Source organism: Pecten maximus, chromosome 13 (genome assembly GCF_902652985.1).
Source record: "Pecten maximus chromosome 13, xPecMax1.1, whole genome shotgun sequence".
NCBI classification, from domain to species: Eukaryota; Metazoa; Mollusca; class Bivalvia; order Pectinida; family Pectinidae; genus Pecten; species Pecten maximus.
This window is the reverse complement of record NC_047027.1, coordinates 9,090,698-9,107,650: the sequence shown is the minus strand read 5'-3', so window position 1 is coordinate 9,107,650 and position 16,953 is coordinate 9,090,698. Positions and strand designations below refer to the sequence as shown.

Below are 16,953 nucleotides of genomic sequence, written 5' to 3'. Positions count from 1 at the left end.
GTAAGCTTTTGAGTAAAATCCATGCTGGAGTAAAATATAATATAACGTCTTTTTTAAAAGAACTTTCAAACTTATTTTGATACAAGTTAAATGCTCTTTGCAATCTAACTGTAACATTAAAGTCATATATTCTTAGAAGGCGATCTTAAGATGCGATAAAATAAGTAAAATATATATATTTGAAATTAGACAGTAGTCACCGATATAGTACAAAAGGTACTAAGATTTCTTTTATCCTGTCGGTCACAAATCATCTGTTCTATATTCATTTTGTTGCGTTTTTTCTTTCGCCTTTGTGAAGAACTCATTGGGTGCTGTCCCCTTTTTCGAACATTTCAGAGTTTGGAAACATTTAAGTTAATGCTAATGTTTATCCCTCAGACTATTATGAGTAGGGCTACTGGCTAGACTGTTTCCAGCTAATGTGAACAGTTATGGTGTTGTGCTGGGTGTCTTGAGACATTATGCCTCCGAGATCATGAGGAAGCGCTATTAATTGGCAAACGTTCCAGACTATCACAAGACGACTAAACACGATATAACACAGCCTCATCGAACGCCGGGGAAGCTGTCCTTACATTACCTTAGCTGTTAATACGACGTTAATCAATACTAATCGAAACTAAACAGATCTGTGGTATCATTAGTAGACAAATGCTAATATTCCAGTCTCCCAAAAGACACACGCATGCATCCCGCAAACAAAGAGGCTGTCCTTAAATGATCATTGCTTTTTCCATTTTAATTTCAACAAATTTTATTTGGCTTGTAAAAAGTCATACACCAGGCATAACCTATCTACTACTTCTCCTTAGTAGCAACAGGTGATAAGAAAAAGACACACATATATGTACATACTATGACAGATTGATTTAAGGGGAGGTAACTGCTAGAAGTAGTTAGACTTATTTAGTGTTGGTGAATAGAGTTACCCATTGACTAGGGGTACTTAATTTAAAATACTAGACCATTATGTTGTCAGTTAATACAAAAACCAATAAAATATTGATATTCATATAAATAAACTGTGGAACATAACTATTTAGTGATATTGAATTTATCCCCCAAAAAGATACAGGCCACACAGTTCATGTTGATATCGACTACTGTTGATACAACATTAAACAATTCCGATATTATGCATCTAATTATTTTATTTGAATTTTTTATTATACCGAAACATAATCAGTAATGATGATAATCAAAGATAAACCGAAGATATGAAATATCATTTTTATCACAACTCCCTGTGATCCCGGTCGCTCAATTGATACGATTCAGAGTCAAGGCGTGTACATTTGGTGATATTTTCGTGTACTGAGAAATCTTGTTTTGTAGATTTTTTGTTTTTTTTACTCATTCGTCTGCACGGAAACGTTTGCATTTCTATTTGTCTGCCATTGGTAAATAACTGGAAGGGAGTCAACTCCTCGTAACAGAATGTGGGGGTCGCAATTGGGGCACGCGGTCCAGGGAGATAAATATATATCTCCCTGGCTCACGCGCCTCAGGGTGATGCGTTTCGGCTATCACAGGCACTGTTATAAACATGAGGTATAATAAAACCTTTCATAATAAATGTACATATGTATGCATAGATTTCTGTGTCCACTATCCCTTTCTTTTTTTGAAAAAATGGGGAGGTATTACGAACTATCAAATAACCAGAGGTCCATTGAAATCTCACCCCCTCAATATGTATTTATTTATTCAATAAATGTGTCACAGTTACTTTTGTTTTCTGTGTGTTTTCTTTTAACACATGAAGAATTATTAAACCTGCTGTACATTTTATGCTCCATTTATATACCTTTTATGTGTTTTTCGTATAGTACATGATGTGTTAAAAAAAAATTTTTTTTTATATTTTGTTTGTAATTTTTTATAAGGTGTAACAGGAGTAGGAGTTTCTATATGATGTTGTAGGCGTCACCTTAGATGTATATTTACTAAAAGGTGTAATATAAGTATGAGCTGTATTATGATGTTGAAATTTATATAAAAATTCATATACTTTTACCTAAGGTGTAACATAAGTATGAGCTGTATATGATCTTGTAATTTATATAACATTTTATATAGTTTTTTCTTAAGGTGTAACATTAATATGAGCTGTACATGATGTTGAAATTTATATAAAAAATCATATACTTTTACTTAAGGTGTAACATAAGTATGAGCTGTATTATGATGTTGAAATTTATATAAAAATGCATACACTTTTACCTAAGGTGTAACATTAGTATGAGCTGTACATGATATAATTTTTATAACATTTTATATGGTTTTTCTTGAGGTGTAACATTAGTATGAGCTGTACATGATATAATTTTTATAACATTTTATATGGTTTTTCTTGAGGTGTAACATAAGTTTGAGCTGTACATGACGTTGTAAGTTATATAACATCTTTTGTAGTTTACTAAAGATGTAACAGAAGTAGTAGAATTTGTTAAATTGTCGTAACTTGTACATATTGTATACAAGATGTAAGACGATTAGCAGTGGTATCTGGTATGAGACATTATTATAACATTTATATATCTTTACTACAATAAATGATATGAGAAGAAATTGGATCAGACACCGTAAGGTATATATTTTGTATATGAAAATATATGTGTTATATTAGCAGTTATTAAATTAATATATGTGTAAAATTTTCATTTCTTTAAAACATTTTAGCAATAACACTAAACATAAGTAACAGTAGTGTTTGATATGGAACATTATCGAAACTTTTAGATATTTATATAGGGCGTGTGATAAGATTAGTAGTATATCATGTGTTATATTATCATATTTTATAAATTTTCGATATAAGGGGTGACTTAATTAACATTAATATATGATTTGAAAAGTTATTATGACTTGTTCATATTTTACTATAAGGTGTAACAAAGTATCAGTGGTATATACAGTAGGTCGATAGCATAACAAACCCAGAACACCAACTTCCGCGCATCATGTGCGAACGAAGCTATAAAGACGGCCAAGTTTGTTAAGTCATTGTTCATTTGTACCTGGTAATACGTTGTTGTTGTTTTTTTTTTTAATAAGAGGTTCACGTATACAGATACGCATACGTATTTGAACGGGGGCGATCATTAATTATGAAATATCATGTGTCAAACTTTCATATCGTGAATTAAACAAAACGATTGTAATTTTAGTGTTGAATGTGAACATATTGGCGTGTCTTTATATGTACAGTGTGTCGAAGCCTACACCACCTTGATCTAAAACGCATGATCATCACGCGGCTATTATATGTATATGGTAAGCTCGAATATCAAAGTGTAAGAAGGGAACTGTACGCTGGTCAATAGTGCGGTTCATCAAATCGGCCGGGCCGTATGAACTTTCATTTATATGCCTTAAAGCATCGCCGTGAGAAGTGTGGAAAATTTACAGGAGCACGGACTGACAAACAGAGAGGAACATAAAGATATGTTCAATTATTTATGAAATTATGTTCAATAGTTTGTGAATGTATTTGACAAATTGTAAACATCGAATATACATAAGGAATAATTGAAAATTATAATGTTTTACAAGTGACACATGTACTAGGAGTAATTTCCCAAAAGAAAAGTGATAATGAAGGTACGGTATTCACAAAACCATATCTTAGAAGCAGAACATTGTTTATTTCTAAAATGAAAAAAAAAACCAGACAATTATGCAGTCACGGTAAGACGAAAAGCAGGAATTGTGATAGAAAAAAAATGCTTCATTCAATTCAATCATTAAGGAAAAAATGAAAATAGCCAAAACTCGGACTCGACAATTTAGATCGAGGTCGGTTTGTGTTACTACTCAAAATAACCCTCATTGAGTACCCAGGTAAACGTTAAGCCGCGTAATGACCATGCGTTTAAGTCACGCATGCAGATGTTTTACAATCACTCCTATAAGTCACGTAAGATTGTGTTCGATTGACGATGTACTATTTTTAGACCTTACAATAGAAAATTTAATATAAATTATAAATAATGATTGATCCCTCCAAATGCGTATACGTATCCGTATACGAAAACCTCTTTTTGCAAATACCCCTAACGTTAATGTTATCATTAACAAACAAACATCGCAAGTTACTCTGTTAAATACGTGATCACTATTGCTTAATGACAGAAAGGAGTGTGTCTATGAATAACGTTTATAGATTACAATCATAATGTAGATACATTATGCAGTGTTATCTTAATTTGTGTTCTAAATAAATACAATGGTAAGCTTTGATTGTCTACCCTATGTGACACCCGACGCCGAGTGATTATAGATAACGGACTTGAGCCCTGTTCGATAACGAGCTGCTGCAATATCTTTCTAGTTGAATAAAATGATTCAATTCGTATTTTCTCAAATATAATCTACGATTGATAAACTGACGTATATAATTACATGTACAGTTCGGAACCGTTCAACACGATATATAATAAATTCATCAATGTATATCAATCACGACTGATATCGCAAACGCTTCGTTTCCATCGCTTATCGTGTACACATTTGCCAGCATGATACAATTTCATGTATCTATAATCGGGCGTACATCCTGGAACGTTATGTCATCCCACAACTGTAAGGTGTTAAGTTGATGTTACGCTGTTGTCGTAGTTTTAAATCGGTTGCAGTACTAATTTTGTCTAATCCTCAATGGGCGGGAGGGACGGGGCCCAATAGAGTTAATTGAGCAAATTCTTTGAAATCCTTCTTCTGCTGGAGGAATGAAAGGATTTGGTCTTGATTTGGTCTGCATCTTTTTTTGAAAAAGGGGAGCTTATTTGTTTAAACCAATGGTCTTCAAAGTGCTTCTGCTTCTAAAAGAATGAAATTTGTTGGTCAATATTTTTGTCTAAGACATCCATGGGTAAAGGGGAACACATTTTGTATAAACGGTTGGGCTAGTCCCCAAGGAACCTGAGGGGCGGAGCGGGATTCCTCAAATCGCTACAAGTCTTGAACGCCTGAATTGTTTTAGTGATATTTGTTCAGAAGCATCGTTGGGCAAAGGAGATTAGGGATATAAACCGATGATGTGGCACCCTTTGGGCTGAAGAGGTGTGGCACAATAGGAGAAATATAGAAAAACATATTTTCTGGTGTGTTTTTTATCTATTTTAAAAAAGGCAGTATTTGGTTCTCATTTGTTAGCGGATACAGCTCAACACGAAGGAAACTTAAATGATAGTATTTTGCCAGGATTACTGAAATAACTAATGACCAATGAAGGCTCTCTGAACTTCTTGTTTAATCCTAAAAACCTGGGCGTTTTGAGGAAATTTCAGTATAATTTGTGTCGAACTATGTTAGAAAATAAAGATATCTTATTTATTTTAAGTCTGTTTTGTCTTGTTTATGACATGTATTTGGTATCTTAATTGGCATAGTAAAGTTTTGATAAAGACTCACTTCTCGAGCCAGCAATAGATTTTTTTTATCTGGAATATCCTGACGATAAGGCATAAAATGGTAGGTCCACATCATTCTCACTATCAACATAACAGACAAGCCTAGTTCTTTTTGTAAACAGAAAGTGTAATGATGTTTACAGACAAGGATCGAATCATTGTATGCCTTATTTTCTGGTATGAAATATTAATATCTTGAGCTGAAATTCGGTAAATGGTTTGATTGACCGACAAGGATGACTTCCCGAGAAAGACTTCGTTCTGCCGGACATCGTTGTTGTGTTAAGTGACAAGATTTGCCAATACATTATTACATGTACAGTACCCATTCGAAGTGAATGACACTTTTTGGATTTCGTACCAAGCTGATAACTTTGAATTTATCAGAACAGGTACAGTAATGATATTGACAAATTGTCCTTCCAATACACTCTTACACGCATTTACAACGTGATATTTTGATGAACATCGGCCATTCTCCAGAATAATCACTTGCATTTTGTTCCCCGACATTGTGTACTCTGTTGATAAGAATTTATCTATTTCAATACTGGGTTCCACATTTGAGACTGGTAACATATCAGACTGTTTTAAAAAATAATTTCAAACATTAGAATATATTTTATTTTTAATTTATCTTTTTTTTTCATAAATACACCCATGAAGAACATCAAAGTATAGGCGACATAATGACAGATATCGAGATGATCAACATATTAGTGCAGCATCCATTATGTTAAATCTTAATATAAGGGTCAACATAAGTCAGAGACGAAATGAACCGTTCCTTTATCGGATTCGCACCACCTGTAGCAGCAGAACCGAGCCGGCTCATGTAGATCCTCGTTTTTTATTTTTTGCTTTCTTTTCAATCGTACTAATTTCATCAAGATGGCGGAACTGTGTTTTTTCATAAATCACACAAATGTATATTTTGTTGAAAACTAGATGAACTCTCAAATTCACTTGTTGTCTGGTATAACTGGTACTAACACATGGTTATATTAAATCGATGTCAGTTGTGATAACAATATAAATACACGTGATTTCTACAACTGTTACGATCACTATATAACTACATGTATTTACTATCTTCACTGTATTACTACATAAATTTGTTATGTTAGCTACTTCCTCTGTTTTAGTACTACTCCACCATATTATACAATCATATCTTATAGATTTTAGTTCCAAAGTAATGCTAGATTTGAAGTTAGTGTTTTTCTCCGAACATACGACTTGAATTTCCTGTCGTAGTTGTACTCGATGAATATAAATATATACAGACTTATTTATATATAACAAAGAACTCACGATCTACGGCACCAAATCGCCTAGCCAGAAATACCCGCAGCTTCTATCGCTGCGTCACATCGGCGTTCTTTAAAAAAGAACGATAAGCTATATATTTATTTATTAGCACAATGTATCATATACACCATGTGTTGTTGATCCGAAGATATAGATTTGAATTTCCTGTCGTAGTTGTAACGAGAGAAATATATATAATATATGTACAATTCGTATCAATGTATGTAAATACATTGCGATCCAGATATTCATCATCTTATAGACGACTACCACAATGACCATGTCAGGGTATTGGACCGACCATCACTGCGCCATTGAAACGTTCTTTTTTAAGAACGCCGATGTGGCGCAGCGGTAAAGGCTGCGGGTATTTCTGGCTAGGCAATTGGGTGCCGTAGATCGTGAGTTCGAGGCCCAGTCAGGGCACGGGTCAAAAAGTTGTCTTCCTTCGTCATTTTTGTTTCTAAACTATATATATATATAATTAATTTATAGATAGACATATTTATATATAATTATCACGTAAAACCGCTACCTTTAGGTTTAACAAGACATTAAGGAAATTCTTCGCAAATAACACCATTACTGCCGATACAAACACATGGCCAAAATCGTTTTCCGGGTGGGATTAGTTGTTCAAAGTAACAGAGACAGGTGCTGAGGAAAGGAACAGGCGGGAAAGTGTTCCAAAGGTCTGAGTCAGTACTGATCGGTGTCCCATCATCCCATTTCCACACACCACCATCCTTTCTTCCACTAATCCACCACGTTGTCAGCGGCACTGTGAACAGAAAACCAGACATTTACTAAATAATGCTAAATAAACAGGTCCTATGTCTCTTGAAGTAGTATAATAATCTGCTAAATACGAAGACATGAGATGCAAAAATTCAGGCATGCATCGATATCATACAAATAACTGTGTATAGTAAGAGTCATATTTGGCCTAATTAGATAATATTATGCAGGTCATATATCATAATGAAGAAAACGATGTACTGATTTCAAGTATACCATTTTTGGCATATTCCGTAACCATGGTAAGCCATATCGACTGGTCAAATAACCAGGAATTTTACCTATTTGGAGCCATATTCATCTGTAATAGGTGTGTAATAATTTACTGAAATGTAATTTCTACTAATCACTATTGTTGATGAATGGTATATAATGGTTATCAATGAAAAAGCAACGACAGATATCGAGTTAAATCACATTTTAATCACATAACAACTATTCAAACCTTAGCAAGCATAACTAACAAAGCATAATACAAGAGGTCATAATTTCTCGTATGTTTGATACAATTATACAGTTGAAGAGTTGAATAACCTTGGATTAGATGGTCAATATATCATATTAAGAGAGTGTAAAAATGGGTTGGCAATATAGTGTAACCATTTAAACATTTCTCATCAAATAATAAACTTTAAGATTGATAAAAGATGTATAGATTGTCGTTAACAATTCTTTTCAACAATCAAATAAATACGTGTTCAATTTAGGAGATTGATAAGGTTGAATTGTTTCCCTTATTTTTCATTCTAGTACACAAGATCATTTTACAGCTTAAGCATAATATGACAGTGACAAGAATAATAATAGAAATTATAAATGATACTTATTTATCGGGTACTACTGAAGATTGTTTCATTCTCTGGATCTTTCAAGCATCTTTTCAGTTATTTCAGCTCTTGCAGGGTCATTGATGTCAACAGTTGTTCTAAAACCATTGCACAGGGCATATGCTTTGGATGCAAAATTCCCAATACAAGGCATTAATGTGTTGATTATAATTCTGTCCAGAAGCTTGAAATAGTTTATCCTCCCGCTGACTTTTTCTACAATCCATCTTACTCTTGTCACTAGGGAGACAGGTTTGATACTTCAATTAAGTTTTGTCTGGTACCTTTTTGTAGAAAGACTGGCATATCAACACTCCGTGCTTGTTCTTTGAGGATGGACACACTGTCACGGAATCCTCTGTATAATTCTTACATCCTATTTGCAGGGCTGACATGTAACGATTTCCAGACATACGATTAGTGTCACTTCGTCATATCTGTTAATGTTTTGAATATAAAGTATATGCACTTCAGGCCAACAAACGGTTTCAGCAGGATCAATGTATAAACATCAAATGAAGAGTGGACGTAGCAGTATAAGACAATTACAAAATATTGAAAATGACATTATACAAAAGTGGAGTCGATCAGTCGAATGTCAAACAGAACTAAGAACAGATTGTATAGATAGTTCGTTTCGAATAAAATGCCGTATCCGTCTTATTTTGCCATTTTCCTGGAAACAACATTTTACTTGATCGCTTTAAAATGGCTACATTTTCACGCCCCTTCTCCTTACAAAGTGACGCCACGTACAATTAAATCTTTAGCCAAATCACAATATTTCGAAGCGGAAATAGCACGTATTGGTTCATATCTTGTAAATGATTCAAGCCTCACGTCAACCAAAACATTTGAGAAAAGTGTTTCTCGCTTCTATCTTTGTCCACCGATATAACTTGAATCATGACCAAGACGTTATGTTTATCTGTATTACCAACCAATATAAGTAACTTAAGATGATGTGACCGAGTTTCCGTACCAGTATGTTACAGTTGAGTGTAGACTAAAGGTTACACAAAGTGCACTCCAAGTGCACTCCGTTTGGACTCCAGGTAAACTTGGAGTGCACTCCGAGTGCACTCCAAGTTGTCCTGGAGTCCTATCAGGCTCCAATTCTACCTAGGTACACATGTATCACATGTACCTGTAACCAAGTACATATATACATGATGTTTATAGATAGATGTATACTCATATACATTTAGACTCATAAAACATGTAACAACAATATATGTGTTACTGTTTTATCTTTGTATATATCATATAATTTTGTTTGTTCCTTTTTACTTGGTTAACAAACAATGCATCTAATATAATTGATTTTTTAATTAGAAAACCCTATGTAAGTTTGTTGAAAAATGTATGAAAGCATTCCTTTGATTTGAAGAGTTCCAACAAGCCACGCCGTAAATGAATAGAAATTGGGAATAAACAAAAATGTATTTGGCAAATTGTTTGTGGTCTCTCCAAATGTAGAGTCTGAATGTGTACTGGAACTGTCTTGTACTCAAAGTACTACTGTTTTTAATATTTCAAATACTTTACTTCCAACAGTATATATTTTACTTAACATACAATGCAAAAGAAAGTTTGTTTTTTTAATCACCTTGATAGCATATTCTGGATCCAATGTCTAGTTTTGTTTAGAGTTTAACATCAGACCTACATTTCCATTTGCAAAACCAACTGTTTGTTTTTTTGTTATGGTAAACAAACTGTTGTTTTTTTTGTTATACCTGCCTCATTAAATCCAGGTCATACATGGAGTTCTTTTAACTGTTATATAAGATACAATCCCCCCCCCCCCCCCCCCCCCCCCCCCTCCTATCCCAACTTCCAAAATCAATATTTACCTGTATATCAAGCGTGATTACAGGGATGTGGTGAAAAGACAGACTTACACTGACCCCAATAATGACCCCTTTCTCCAAGTTTACCTTATAAGGTGTGAAGATCTGGACAGGTGTACACGGTCATAACTAGATAAAGACCCCCTTAATTGTTAGATGGAAACTGGTCATCACACCTTACCTTTACCTAGCCTGAGTTTCCTCTAACCTATATACCAAGGTCATATATAGAATATGTGACTGTCTATATCTGACACTTTTGAAATTATATGATTGTTCATTACTATTAAAATACTATTATAACAGTTATAAGTCATTATTATATATATAAAAAAATGACAAAAGGTATTGTATTTCAAACTGGTACTATTACTTTGTGTCTTTGATATTATAATGGAAGTATGTATAGAGTATTAGAAGTCAATTATAATGTAAATCACCATAGATTTATATAATTTTCATGGATGAGTTAAGTAAATACTTATCAAACATTCCATACACTAACTGCAGCTTACCTTAAGACATTTTTTTTAAAAGTTTGAACATTTAACTTTATGATTGTATAATTGTCTTGACCAATCATTGTACATTCATGACCTGTATCTGTTACATGTATGAGTGACACATTGGTGATAGATATTGACTGGATAGGAATAGAAAACGATGTAGATCCAACAGGTCAGTTTTACAGGTAAATGGTACATAGGTTTCCGGTGTCCAACTGCCCAGAGGCAAATTGTACCCCAGGCTCTATAATCCTATTTCCTGGACGAGAACAATGTGTATTAATTACGGGTATAAGGCTATAGGTTGGTTTTGGGAAATGGTAAATTTACATTTATTATGCCATTGGGAATAATACTGAATTTTTTTTTACTTTAATCCCTTTCTTTACAATTATTTTTTAAAGAAATGTCTTTATATTTTTGAATATAACAAGATAAGAACTGCATCATTTCTTAATTTGATTTGCATTATTTTTTTCTGAACTTATATCATTCAACATTGTAACTGTACCTCTACCTCATACCGGACACCTGCATAAACCGGCCAGTACGTTTAGTCTCAATGACTTACAGTTTTGACAGGTTACAATGTAATAAGAAACAGCTTATTTTTACTTTCTTATTTCAGTATAGAATAACCTCATTTCAACAAAGTTGGTCTTCTAAAACCTGTTTACCAGTTTGTTAATGGTTTTACCGCTTATTTTGACATTTCCACCTTAATTACATCGGTATTTCGTTTATAATTTTGGTCTGTTTAAGGCCTCTCAGATTGAGAGCTATAATCCTTTCCTTCAGGTCAGACGATAATCTTACTGTTCTGATGGCCTGAGGCTTCACACCCTGCTTTGCACAGCTTCATCATTTGAAGCCATACAACGACAAATATAGACATTGGTATTTCTGTGATCCCAGGACAGTACCTGTAGCTGGCTCCTAAAAATCACCTGGCACAGTTCTCAGGTGTGTCAGGCCAGAGTCAGTCATGCATGGCCAATAATAATATCAATTATAACAGATACTGTCATTTATTATGGGTAGTACAGAACTACATACTTGTGTGTACATTATGTCAGAACATTATTTTAACCAGGTAATGCTCGTAAGTATTTACAGTTGTAAATGTATATTTTTTAACAATACATTTAAAAATATAAACCTATATAAACTATATTGATTATGTATATTTTATAATTACTTGCCTGAACTGATGCATATCTGTAGTTATATTTTCCTTTCATGTAGAGAATGTCTTATTTAAAAAAAAACCCACATCAGTCATTACAAACTTTCAATATTTTGAATAATCAATAACATAATATAGATACATTATCTAAACTTCCTTTAAAGTCATGATATGTGTACAGAAATAAATATTCTAATTGAAATAATAATACAATGAAATACAATTTAATTACATTTTAATAAAATATGAAATAATAATATTAAGCAATTAACTTTCATAAAAACCTGATTATAGCATAAATTGTATAACTGTCTTTTATGGATCTTAATAAATATAGATTCAACATGTAGGCATTATTACCATGTATTAACAATAGAAAAAATATTCCTAGTAGGCTAAACAAATGTAAATAGTAATATTAACAGAACAAAAGTAATTTGTAAAAATCTATTTATTTATATATAAATTATATTAAAAGCATCAAAGTATTACTATATATATATGCTGTAGTCTGATTATAGACCCGGGGCAGACATGGTGTCTTATAGGACTCCAGGTAGACTAGGAGTCCACTTGGAGTGCACTCCAAGTTTACCTGGAGTCCAAACGGAGTGCACTCCAAGTCCAAATGGAGTGCACTCAGAGTGCACTTGGGTGTAACCTTTAGTCTACACTCAACTGTATGTTTTTCTCTACTTCAAACCAATAAAGCTTACAATGTAAGATGGGACCGAGTTTCCTGACCTGGATGTTGTGTTTTTCTCTATTACAAACCAATATAGCTTACAAAGTAAGATGGGACCGAGTTTCCTGACCAGGATGTTGTGTTTTTCTCTACTTCAAACCAATATGGCTTACAGAGTAGGATGGGACCGAGTTTCCTGACCAGGATGTTGTGTTTTTCTCTGTTACAACCCAATATAGCTTACAGAGTAGGATGGGACTGAGTTTCCTGACCAGGGTGTTGTGTTTTTCTCTGTTACAAACCAGTGTAACTTACATAATAGAATGTGACGGAGTTTCCGGACCAGAACGTTATGTTTTTCTCTACTGTCCACATTCACAAGTCTGGCGTTCTCCGCTTTACAATCTTTCTTGACGTCTTTTCTGCTTTTCGGCCATAGTGTCCATACCAATTTAATGCACCAGTCAAGTGATCTGATATACATGTAATCATTTCGTTGACAGTTTCCTAAAACAAAGAGGAAAATAACGATACCAGGTATTGTTGTATAACTAAAATACCAGATTGTTATAGACTATAAAACTTGATGGACAGGTATTTGTTTCAAAACCGTATCGAGTAAGCTGGAGAAGATGCCATTGATAAATCCTTTCTGGAAAAAAATGAAATAGTCTTTTAAATGAATCCTTTAAAAGAATCTATAAAAAAACATTACTGAAGCATATTCAACTTACACAATCACAATAAAAATAAAGATTTTTGGCTACATACTATTTGATGAACAAGCTATACATTTATATCTCCAAATACAATTAGACAAACACTAAACAATGAGATGAAATTAGAATAACAGAAAGTTCTTATATTAAACAATACATAATCAAGAATCGGTATTAAAGCTACAGGGAAAACAATCTTACATCACAGAAAAAAACAAGTTTGTAATACCAGAGTTGATAATTTGATTTTTAAAATATAAATACCATTGTAAATGTGATGATATAAGATGAGGATTATCAATAGGCATTTGTTTTAGTCTATTTGATACTGGACAATCTTATTGAGAGTTAAACTGCACACGAAAATTAGAAGGACTTACAGATACATATCTACTTATTGGTTACGAAACTGTGTGTTTGTATGGTTATCAAATTGTACATAATACTTTAGTAAACACTTATATTTGGGTGTTTTAATGAATCAGAAAGGCTTTGATTTCCAAAGAGCAATAACACGTACGATTTATCCAAAACCTGGAACCAGGAGACGCAACTCCTTTCTTCATATCCGTAACGTCAACAAGCGAATGACCCCGGCAAGTCAAGGTCGACGCTGCAAATGATACCCCGTCACAGTCGTCTGTTCGTGAACACAGTGCGAGACACATGACTGCAGACGAGAGGTTCCGAATGAACACTGTATCTGGGAAGGCAAGGTCTGCTCGAAGATTATCCTCGCGCCACTTCAGTTCCATGGCATCACATAGCTCTGTCACTGCTGTTAAATAACACAAACCTTATAATCATGATGTAGATATATCATCTACATATTGTAAATTTTTAATGAAACTGGTATTCAAATAGTATGTTATGAATGTAGACGAATATTAAAATATATTTGATTTGCTACCCGCTAACTTCTATTTCGTTTGATACCGTTAATTTATATTTGGTTTTGTATCACTGAATTATGTTTCTTTTTGTACCGCAAACTTATAATTGGTTTGGTATCACTAACATATTTTGATTGGTGTCGCTAACATAATTCTGTTTAGATACCACTAACATGTTTTGATTGGTAACGCTAACATAAATTATGTTTGGTACAAATAACATATAGTTTGATCGGTTTCACTAACATAAATTTTTGTTTGGTACAAATAACATATATTGATTGGTTTAGCTTTCTAAATTTAGTTTGGTACCACTAACCTATTTTCATTGGTATCACTAACGTAGATTTAGCTTGGAACCACTAACCTATGTTGATTGATAACACTAACGTAAATGTAGTTTGGTACCACTGACATATATATGTATCACTAACGTAAAGTTTAGTTTGGTGCCACTTACCTATTTTGATTGATAACACTAACGTAAATGTAGTTTGGTACTACTGACATATATATGTATCACTAACGTAGATTTAGTTTGGTACCACTAACATAGTTTGATTGGTATCACTAACGTAAATGTAGTTTGGTACGACTGATATATATTTTGTTTGTTATCGCTTTTTTACCTTAATTAGTAATTAAATCCTATTAGTGTTAACTATATTTCGCGATTTAAATGTTCTAAATAGCAAATCATACAGAGCTATATGAAGGATATGGCGCGATTCCTACTACAGAGATCGCCACATGGTCTACAGACAGTTGTATTCGGTGTTCCGCCGTAGATTTACATGGATATTGATTACCGCCGATTGACCTGACCAACTCACATTCTAATCACGATCTGAGTGTTTAGTAGCGGATGACCACTAGAGGGCCGTGGTTGACCTTAGTTAAACGTATTGAGCGTAGTTAGAAATATTTTACAGTTGTTCAATGTAGATATAAACATACTTTAAACTTCTTGAAACCCATAATGTACCGTGTTCAACATGTTTAAAATATCTCTGTGGTCAGCGTGGGTGTCCTGTTGGGACTATAGTTAGATCGTACACGTAGTTGACCGTTATTGTTACTTTGGTACTATGGGTACTTGCTGGCCGTATTAGAGGTTTATTCTAAGTACAGACCCCTTGTCAAAAGGCACTTAATTGACTTTGACTTGACGTCGAAATATCTTTGGATTACGTTTTAATATTCTTCTTTACTATTCGCATTGATTAATTCCGTCGATTCCATTGAACTATCGGCCGAGTGTATATGACATGTACTTTCGATTATTGATTTGAGCGCAATACTGAATGAAATATTTAAACGTGTTTCCTTTCAGAACACTAGTTAATTGACAATAATAATGATAATTAATTCCAACAATATCCTCCAAAGACTAGTTGTTGAATGTCAGCACCTTGACGTGATTTTTCGTGTAAAGTAACCAAATGTTAATTAAAGGCACTTTGTTTTAGGTTCCGGACCCTATTTACAATTCCCTGGTGTTTAATTTCATCGACTAGGGTTTTGCAATTGTATGGGCCTTCGTGATATATTAACAATAACGAGATCGTTAATTTGAGAATCTTAGACAGAAGTATGAGATGTTCAGCCTTTGTTAAAATGCAATTATGCAGCATGGCCACATTTAAGCTTTATACAAAGATTTTGTTTGATGTGATTCGTCTATTACCTGTTATATGACCAGTGAGCTTAGGTATTAAACAGAGTACAATCGCGGCTGATGAGGAAAACATGTATTCTGTGATAAATATTCATTAAAAGGGAATTAGGTAAACATGTTATATGCTGGAATATGTTGCTGTTGGAAATTAACACCTTTTGTTTTCTTTTGATTATGTGTGAAGGAAATATCGGACCGGTTTTCTATTGGGCCAGCAACAAAAACACTGAACTAAATACCGATCGCATGGGATTGTATAATGTGCTTTTATAACGACGCAGCAACGCAAGGTCAAAAAGGACATTGAATTAAAAAGATTAAAAAGATCAAGGAAAATATGATGAACAAGGATTGTATAAAAGATATACAGGATATTAGCACCTTCCAATAGATCTTGGGGAAGGGTTATAATACATAAATGTTGTAATGCAAACTAGCCACTCTTAAATAACGAAGTACATCAACAATGAAACATATATGATGTTATAAACAAGCGAACGCCAGTTCAAGGTCAGTACAGATATTTATTACGAGTAGTTCTTTATAAATTCATACATTGGAAAGGAATATACGAACAAGTTTATTTCAATTTCCCCTTATAATTTTATTTATTTTACAACAGTTGCGAATTACGTTATATAAACTTATTTCAATCACTCTAATTGGCCCGGATGGAAGCGCGCGAGGGGTCTTACTGTGGGTGGAAACCGAAGTATCCGGGGGAAACCCACGTGGTCGGGCAGGTGACCCGATTCCTTTTCACGTCCGATCGGGGAGTTAAATCTTGACCGCTTAGGTGAAAGGCAAATGTGTTACCACTGTGTAACCCGACCACCCTTTATTTCCCAATGAATCCAACCAATCCAATGATGAAACCATGGCCAGATCCCATTTGTAAGTCATCTTTTACGAATTATCTGTACAGAACATGTAGATTACATGCACTGAATGCAGAGTTCATGAATGATTTGAAGAAAATTTTAGTGAAACTTGTTTGGCATTAAGACGAAAATTCAGTTGTTCTCAATTCCTCATATCTTCCTCACGTTTCCCTTCAGTTGAGCGTTCTGACCCCTTGAA

At 33.8% G+C, this 16,953-nt stretch overlaps 1 protein-coding gene across 1 annotated transcript; it reads right to left on the bottom strand.

The window, feature by feature from the left end:
- Positions 1 to 7,176: 7,176 nt before the first annotated feature.
- Positions 7,177 to 14,075, bottom strand: LOC117341497. The gene is made up of 3 exons (XM_033903370.1): positions 13,823 to 14,075; positions 12,899 to 13,090; positions 7,177 to 7,509 (listed from the first exon to the last, which is right to left on the bottom strand). Exons 1-3 carry the CDS (start codon positions 14,055 to 14,057, stop codon positions 7,283 to 7,285), a joined length of 654 nt encoding a protein of 217 aa, XP_033759261.1. The 5' UTR covers positions 14,058 to 14,075; the 3' UTR covers positions 7,177 to 7,282.
- Between the last annotated feature and the right edge of the window lie 2,878 nt (positions 14,076 to 16,953).

Excerpts from the sequence above, each read along its gene's own strand:
- LOC117341497 (XM_033903370.1), bottom strand. The coding sequence starts at position 14,057 with ATGGAACTGAAGTGGCGCGAGGATAATCTTCGAGCAGACCTTGCCTTC. Across the intron at positions 13,091-13,822 it reads TTCCAGGTTTTGGATAAATC|GAAACTGTCAACGAAATGAT; the intron begins GTACGTGTTATT and ends TCTTTGTTTTAG. Across the intron at positions 7,510-12,898 it reads ACTCCGTCACATTCTATTAT|TGCCGCTGACAACGTGGTGG; the intron begins GTAAGTTACACT and ends TTCTGTTCACAG.